The 8,074-nt window shown below is 33.8% G+C and overlaps 1 protein-coding gene across 2 annotated transcripts; it reads left to right on the top strand.

The window, feature by feature from the left end:
- Positions 1-323: 323 nt before the first annotated feature.
- Positions 324-7,090, top strand: LOC141830838 (uncharacterized). 2 transcript variants are annotated; one of them, XM_074718282.1, is made up of 6 exons: positions 324-386; positions 3,409-3,492; positions 4,799-4,932; positions 6,251-6,339; positions 6,442-6,590; positions 6,720-7,090. In XM_074718282.1, the coding sequence occupies exons 2-6, from the start codon at positions 3,412-3,414 to the stop codon at positions 6,912-6,914; spliced, it is 648 nt and encodes a 215-aa protein (XP_074574383.1). In that variant the 5' UTR covers positions 324-386; positions 3,409-3,411; the 3' UTR covers positions 6,915-7,090. The 2 variants fall into 2 exon arrangements, with proteins under 2 accessions (XP_074574383.1, XP_074574384.1); XM_074718283.1 differs by lacking the exon at positions 324-386 and adding an exon at positions 2,554-3,311.
- Positions 7,091-8,074: the final 984 nt, after the last annotated feature.

Below are 8,074 nucleotides of genomic sequence, written 5' to 3'. Positions count from 1 at the left end.
TCAACTAGTTAATGTGCATAGTACATTCTTCTGCTTACCAATTAGTGTATTTTAAATCTTGTGCCTTAATTGACAACTAACTAGGCCCTACAAGGTGCCTGTACAAATTGGTGACTCAGCCAACACTCAAAAAGCTAATGACTCATCCAACATTATTCGAGATTCCTTCTTATCCAGGATGACTCAGCCAACACTCAAAAGACTGATGACTCGTCTAGCAGTACCATAGATTCCTTCTTATCGTCTTAGCTTTCGGACTCTCTCCCCATGTTCTCTATCTATATAAGGACCCCTAGTGTGTGTAAATGAAGCATCGAAGAAGCAGTAAGCAAGTGTAGCGTGCAAGTGTGAAGACGTGTGCAAGCTATAATTTCCTAGTTCGTTTTGTAAGTCTCTTGTTTGTAATTTCCTAGTTTCAATTTCTAGTTGTTTGTAATTATGCGTTTAGCAATAATTTATGATTAGTATGGAAGCGTAAAAACTTTTCTAGGTTAGAGAAGGCCATGCATTTTGTTTGTTTTTCCCTTCTTTTCTCCTCTATTCCTCAATCCTTATCCACATCTCCTAATCGGAGAAATGTAAATGTCAAAGAAAACTTATAAGACTTGTGCTGGCTCCGTAAGGCAAAAAGGCAAAGGCCGTCGTAAGACCTAACTGCAGGCCAAGGCAAAGTTTACATCCTTCATAGGTGAGGCTCACTAGAAGAGAAGTAACTAGTGGAGAGATAAAGAGAATATCCTCTCACATGACCTAGATCTACCATAAAAATCCCAATAAAAAATCCTAAAATCTCTAAAATTGGTATCAGAGCCCAAAAGACCTAGGACCAACATGATGAAGAATGACTTCCTCATCAAACCCTCTTCCTGAACACTTAACATATTTAGACTTACCACTATACCCTTCTCGACAAATACTGACTCTTGATCAGTACAAGCACGTTTGTTACCTTAGAACAAGAACACATACTCATTGTTTACATACTAAGACACCTCAGCTAAAGTTTATCATTATAGAAAAAATGTTAGAAGACCAACAAAGATTGAATGATCGAACGTTAGAACAACATAGTTAGACCTTAATGCAAATAAAACCCAAGTTGAAGAAAAACTTAAAGCCCTTCATGTTATACTTGAAGAAATCAGGTATAAATGAACAAATTACAATTTGAAAATACATATCACAAAAAAGCCCTCAACTATACACAACAATATTTCAAAATCAAAGAAGACGGATATTATACTGTAGACTTACCCAGGGAAAGTGATCAAGTCTGAATAATCTAGTAGTAGTTCGGATGAACCAGAAGTAAAGTTTAAAATTTTGAACCGTGTCGAAGTTTCGATTTATAACCAGAATGATATAGTTTCGGTATCGTATCATGCCATATTTGTATGGTTTTGATATTTTTTAAAATATAAATATATTAATTGAAAAATATCATTATTAATATTTGATTATTATAGATATTTATTATTGAGTTATCATTATAGATATTTATTATTGAGTTATCATTAAGATATTGATAGTTAAGTTCAAATTTTAATATTATCTCGTAAAATATTAAATACTTATTAAGTAAAAGTTAATTTAGGATCAGTTAAAGTCCATCAAGTAAATAGATCAAGTAGATTTAAATTAAATTAAATTTATATTTTTTAATCAATTTAAAATTATACTAAATATATATAATAATTTATTTTATAGTTGTATATTTGTAAGGTTAAAATTTTTGTTATTTATTTATTTTTTTAACAATTTATTTTTTCCATCTTAAAGAGGTTTGTTTTCTCTTTGTAGATAAATGGAGAAAAAAATAATCATCCTTTAAAAGGGATTTTTTTATGAATAGATAAAAGAAAAAATTAATCATTGTTAAAGAGGTAAAAGAATTTTTTTTTCTTCACTATTTACCCTTGTGGACGGATGAAGAAGAAAAAAATTAACAATGAAGGGGGAAAAATTAATGGATAAAAAAATAAAAAAAATAAAAAGGAATTTAAATTAATGATTATAAATAAAAAATAAATAATTTTTAAAAAATGTAAAATTAAAATTGTAAAATAAATAATTATATTTATAAATTAAAAAAATTGGATGTAGCCGCGACCTTGCAGAGGATGTCACGACCTCACGGAGGACGTTGCGAGGCCGTGATTGTTTTGCGGCCTCGTCGAGGACGCCGTGAGGTCATGGCTCGCTCCAACACCGTGCTTGTGCCGGTTCGCAAGCAGAACGAAAAATTTCGCTAGTGTCGACTGACATGGTATTTGATTCTATGACCAAAAGTAATTTAACTGAATTGGAGTAGTTCATCCAGTTTGGATGAAGTGAGAATAGTAATGAAGTGGTGAGTGATAAGATGAAGAGGTAGAGTGATGAGGTGGAGGTGAAGAGGGGATAAAGTGGGAGAAATGCTAGAGGTAAAATGATGAAGATCTGGAGAGATGGAGTGATGAGGTGAAAGGTGAACTGATCAGGTGGAGGTGAAGAGGTTAAGAGAAGATGTAAGGAGGTGAAATGATGAGGTGGAGGTGCAGAGGTGACAAGTGATGTGGTGAAGATATGTAGAGATGAGAAGTGATAAGCTCAATAGCCAAGGAGATTCTCTTATGTGGTGAAGAAGTGGAGATGTGCATGGCCAAAATGGGTTTTGTGAATGAGTTGGGTTTTGAGGATAAGAATTTGAAAAGCTCAAAAGCCAAGGCAAAGGAGGATTGAGAGTCTCTCCCCGCATTGAGAACCCTCTTATGCTGCAAGGGTTATTTACAGGCCTTTAGGATGAGTCAAGATTGCTTGGGCGGCTATAATGCCTATTATAGGCTGACACATTTCAACTGCCAATTGGACCATGCATATGAGGTAGTTATAGATTAATCCATGTCCTACCCAATTTTTACCCATATTTGAGACATGATGGGTTTTTACTGGTGTATATACCTAACGGTAATACATACCATAATTGTGAAATCAACCATAGGCTAAGTGGGCATGTTAAATATATCATAACATGCCCCAAAATAGTGATTGAGTTACCGCAAATTTTAGATAGGTGTTCAAGGTTAATTCTCAGTCCTAAAGGCATTCATCTTTTAGTCTTGACATTATGATTGAATTCTCTAAGGAGATTCCCATATATGCATGTCAGAAAGCTGCTCCCAGATGGTGTTAACATTTTGGTCTGCAGAATAAAATTGTTGGTGTTAAAATTTATGCTGGTACCATATCATGAAGTTTTGGGTCACAAAGTTACACAATTTATAGATGAGATGTTACATTGAGTGGCTTATTTCTTAGATGGTGATATTAGGGTAATTCATTTTGCCCACTCCTTTGTTCATTGAGGTTAATCTTGACATCTTGGTTTTCTTCTTTTATGCGAACATAAAAGATCTCTTTGACTTTCAGGTGATGATAAGATATGGAAAATTTTCAAATGCTACGCTGCTGCTGGATTTTGGGTTTACTCTTCAGCATAACACATATGATCAGGTTGAGGCTCATCTTTCTCTAAGACATGAAGTAGGTGATAATTGTGAGTGAGAAGCTTTGAAGCGATTTGGTTAGAATATAGATGCTTTGCTTATTATGATTAGTTAGTCTCATTGATCTTCCCTACCTCAATTACTGCTACAATTCACCTTTGGAATTATGATCTGCTGTTGTTGGGATACATAATTTTCTTACTGACATTACCTGCTAAATTAATGAAAGAGAATTTCAATTAAAATAACAGGGTTTTGCCTTCCTTTAAGATTGATAGAGAACAATCTAAAAGTACGTGAGCCTAGGGTAGCTTTCTGAAGAGAAGCTGTTTATAATAATTCTTGCATCCAACCATACCCACTTTCAGTATTCCAGTGTATATCTTAATTTAGTGTGTTTCTGCCTTACAGTTTTCTCTTTAATACTTCACCATGGTTGAGTGTTTGAATCGACATAATACATTGTTAGAGATACTCTATGATGTAAAATTAGATATCTGAATCATCATTCTTTGTGATTGATTCCAAGTGTTTCAAGGTTTCCATATGACTCAATTTCTTTTTGTTTTGTTTAGGGCTTCCATGTTGATCAAAGTTCCTTTAGTTTTAGTCGGCATAATTAATTTTTCATGACAGTTCAGTTTGGAGAAATAGCACATTACTTGAAATCATCAACTATGATTGAAGGCAGTTGTATGATCATCAGTAATACTATAATCTATACTGGTTAAAGAAAAAAACAAAGACTTAGTTTCAGTATTATTTATGTTCAATATCAAGGTAGATTTCTTCACCATCTTTGCTTCTATGTTCAACCATTTTTTTTAGTGCAGAGTATTCCTGTGACCCTAGCCTAGAACCATCTTGCCTGAAAATTCTTAAGCCTCATTTATTGTAGCAGATCCATGTAGCCATCATATCAACAATAATCAGCTTATTATCTCGGATTGGGATTAATATTTAATATAAGTTGACACAAAATCTAAACGAAATTATCCTGTTAGGCAATGCAGATTGAAAATTTCATAAAGTACTGATTTTTCCGAGATCAAGGATTTCTTGCCCATCTTAGCTTTATGTTTACTAGTGCTTTATTGGGGTTCGTCCAAAAGTTGTCACTTGACAACATAATAATGATGGGCAGATTTCATCATTTTTGTCATTGATTCCATTAAAAGTATTATCCCTAACCTATGACTTTCACCCCTAGCCCTTAACATGCCCATGTTATGAATTTGTCCACACTTATTTCATGGAAGTCTGTGGTAGCAGGCTAGCAACAAATCTAACCTAAAACTCCTTGATGGTTTCAGGTTCAGCTACATATGGATGTGCCTTTACATGACCCCTTATACGCAACAAAGACAGAGCTTGTGGAAAAACATTGCTCTCCGAGGATCTCAAGTGTCGATAAGTCCAATTCTACAGGGAACTTCTTTATTATCAAGTTGGCAACTTGGTCTATTTACATAATTCTATGTTTTCAAAAAAAAAAAAAAATTGAACATGAACCTAGACTATAGATGAGACAAGAATTTATCCTGCAGCATTAGCTAAATTTTGCTAATAGAAAATTATATCATTATTTAGATTTCAATAATGGAAGACAATGAACACTCAAGATATTGCACAAAATATTGCTGATGCATGGATAATATTCAAAAACATCACATGTTTTAAATCGACTATTATCATTGTTGACATAATAGCATTTTCTTTGAAAGAGTTCCAGGGAAGTTGGCCACCCTTGTTTCTATCAGGTAACATTTATGTCTTGTCTGTTATATGGTGGATAAATATGTACCGACAAGTTAAGAAAGTGGAAGATGAAGATAGAGAAGTTTGAGAATTATGGTTGGAAGATTGGTGGTGGAAAAGAACTGTTTAGTAAGCTTCAAAAAATGGACTCTTCTGTTTGTACTTCTGCAAATAAAAAATTGAACTAGTATTCGAGTTGGTTATGAGGAAGCTAGAGGGCCTCCCAATATCAGGAACAATCCTCCATATCATATGTTTGAGATGTCATGGTTCATGAAGATTAGTTGCTATTGTGAGTTCTGACTATTATTACAGTCAGAGTATCTATTCTCAGGATGTTGGATTTGATATTGTATATCTAAACCATGTCTTTGGAAGATAACTCAGGAGTTGAAACAAATTTGTGATCTGGAATGCAGAAATGTAACACCATAATTTATCTGTCAGATCTTGTCATCTAAATAGTATGGTGCTCATTTGCCTGAATCATGATGTTGTTTCTGCAAAATGGGTGATTTATTTACACTAAGGAAGGTGAATTATCTCAACACTAACCTTCCTTTTAGATTACAGAAAACCTATAATTTTTTTGAGCTAAGTTTCATGGAACTGTATCCTTGTATGAATGTAGATTATTTGGATCATTAATCTCTGAGAAAGATCACAGGGAAAAACTTTGATAATTTGAGCCAAGTTTTATGGAGTGTAGCCTTTATATACATGCTAATTTATTGATACTTCATGATGGTAGATTCATTCATGAATTGTCTAGCAGAAAATTTTGATAGCAGAAACAGAAAGAATGCATTTGTAGGCATTTAACTCATCATCCTCATTTGAATGAAAGCTGACACACACAAATCTATTTGATGCTCCTCGGAGATCTATAGTGTGTTATTGTATTTAGATCTATCAGATTTCTTTCTTCCTAGAAAAAATTTGAGAAGCTATCCCTATTGTTTTTCTGATCCTATGCATCTCAAAAGTTCCTGTTATTCTGTAACTAGGGAAGTCAAATCTGCTAGTAGCAAGGGAAAGGGAATTCCTCAGGCGCTTCGTGCATTTGTTAGGATTTTATCTGCTACATCAGTTGAAGGTTATTTTTAGGATCTATATATTGCAGGGTTGGACATATTGTTATTTAGGATATTTCTTGTAACTTTAAGAAAATCTATTTATATAATTTTTATATCTCCAGAGTTGCAAGCTTTGCTCACTGAAGCTGCTGAAAATGATGGTCGGTTGGCTCGGCGCCCATTAAAGAGCAAGGAAAGAGAAGTTCAAGCTCATCGCATCTTGTGTTCACGACTCTTCCTCATGATCGAGGGCCATAATACTGCTCTAAAGGTTAAAGCCCAAGTTTCTTAAGCAGAAAATTTGTACATCACTTATCCTAGTAAATAGGGTGTACATACAAAGTTTTGTACATGTGTCAGTATCCTGATGACCCCATTGTTTTATGATTCCTTCTGGCAGATGCTTAATTTTCAGGATGACACTGATTATAATCTTCGGCCATCTATCAGAACTCAAATGGCAGTAAATCTTCTCAGTGGAGAGCTACGAATTATGCAGTCTGCTTACAACTGGTTGGAAAATTACTGCACAAGATTGTCAGGAGCCAAGAAAGAAGATGCATTGCTCTTATGTGTCGACACTGAACTTGGTTGAGTTTCTTAGATTTAGTTTAGTTACAACCTTTATGAGCACTGATTATTCATGAACACTGCTTATTCGTTTTTGGAGGAAAAAAAAAACCCCTGCTAGGTTGGCTAAGCTCATGTTTTTATTCCATCGTCATTGATTCTTAGATAAGTGCTCAGAGCCCTTATTTTATAGTAAATGGAAGTGCCTTTTTCTAATTGTTAGATAAAATGATCGTGTATCAATGATGTGAATAGGGAGGGCTGAATAGAGGCTCGTTATTTTTGTGCTTTTGTTTGTATTTGTCTCCATGAGTTAGTATGCAGTGGAAACAAATACAATAATAAGTATAAAGATATAGGCACACAAAAAACAAACTTGATCCGAGTGGATCATTTTAAATTTTTGCTATTTTTTCACTTTGGATATCCGTGGAGAAATATATTACATATCCTAATAAGGAATACATTAGAAAAACTCTTGTTTGATATTGGAATGCAGTAATATTCTTTCTAGAATTGTCACGAGTATTGGTGTCATCATCTCCAAGAAACTCTCTTTTATGGGAGTTTTGCTTGTGCCTAGAATTCGCTAATTAGTAAACTAGGCAATTGGTTGCTTGTTTATCAGTCGATTGTTTCAGTGTGATAACTTAGAATTTGATCGTTGTCACACATTTATTTGCTTATTTGGTTGCCCATGAATTCTTATTCTGGTACTAGCTGACTCATATTATTATCTTTGGCGACTGCTCATAACATCAGTCCATTGCTCATTTGATTATTCAAATTTTTTTTATCTTTTTGCATTTTTGTTTGAGTCATTAGCTATTCTTTGCTAGTTGATTGTGTTAGATAAATCAATACATCCTTTGGATCATAATCTTGTTATCCTCATCATTTGAACATGTATATGCTTGCTTGAATTTTATATCGATTGTTTGTTATAAATTCTAAATCTGACTAAATTATAATTTTGTGATTTCAGATTCATCAGTCGATGATTTTATTAGTGAATTGACAATCTAATTCTAGCCCGGTTGAATTTGTGTCTTGCTTAAAGATCTCATGCCTTCGTTCATCTATTATCTAATTATCAACACACTTTGACCTATCAACATTTCATCTTGCCTATTATTCCTCTTAGAACTTAGAGATCCCATGCTTCTAAGTACTTCTAATATTTCA

This window comes from Curcuma longa, chromosome 6 (genome assembly GCF_044706935.1).
Source record: "Curcuma longa cultivar G26 ecotype Majalengka, Jawa Barat chromosome 6, ITB_CL_G26_1.1, whole genome shotgun sequence".
Lineage (NCBI taxonomy): Eukaryota > Viridiplantae > Streptophyta > Magnoliopsida > Zingiberales > Zingiberaceae > Curcuma > Curcuma longa.
Note: the sequence above shows the minus strand (reverse complement) of the source record. Positions and strands in the feature narration are given on the sequence as shown.

What these genes read in the sequence shown, in the direction of transcription:
- LOC141830838 (XM_074718282.1), top strand. Translation starts at nt 3,412, where the DNA reads ATGATAAGATATGGAAAATTTTCAAATGCTACGCTGCTGCTGGATTTT. An exon ending in AGCATAACACATATGATCAG is followed by an intron (nt 3,493 to 4,798) that starts GTTGAGGCTCAT and finishes TGATGGTTTCAG; the next exon opens with GTTCAGCTACATATGGATGT. An exon ending in ATCTGCTACATCAGTTGAAG is followed by an intron (nt 6,340 to 6,441) that starts GTTATTTTTAGG and finishes TTATATCTCCAG; the next exon opens with AGTTGCAAGCTTTGCTCACT.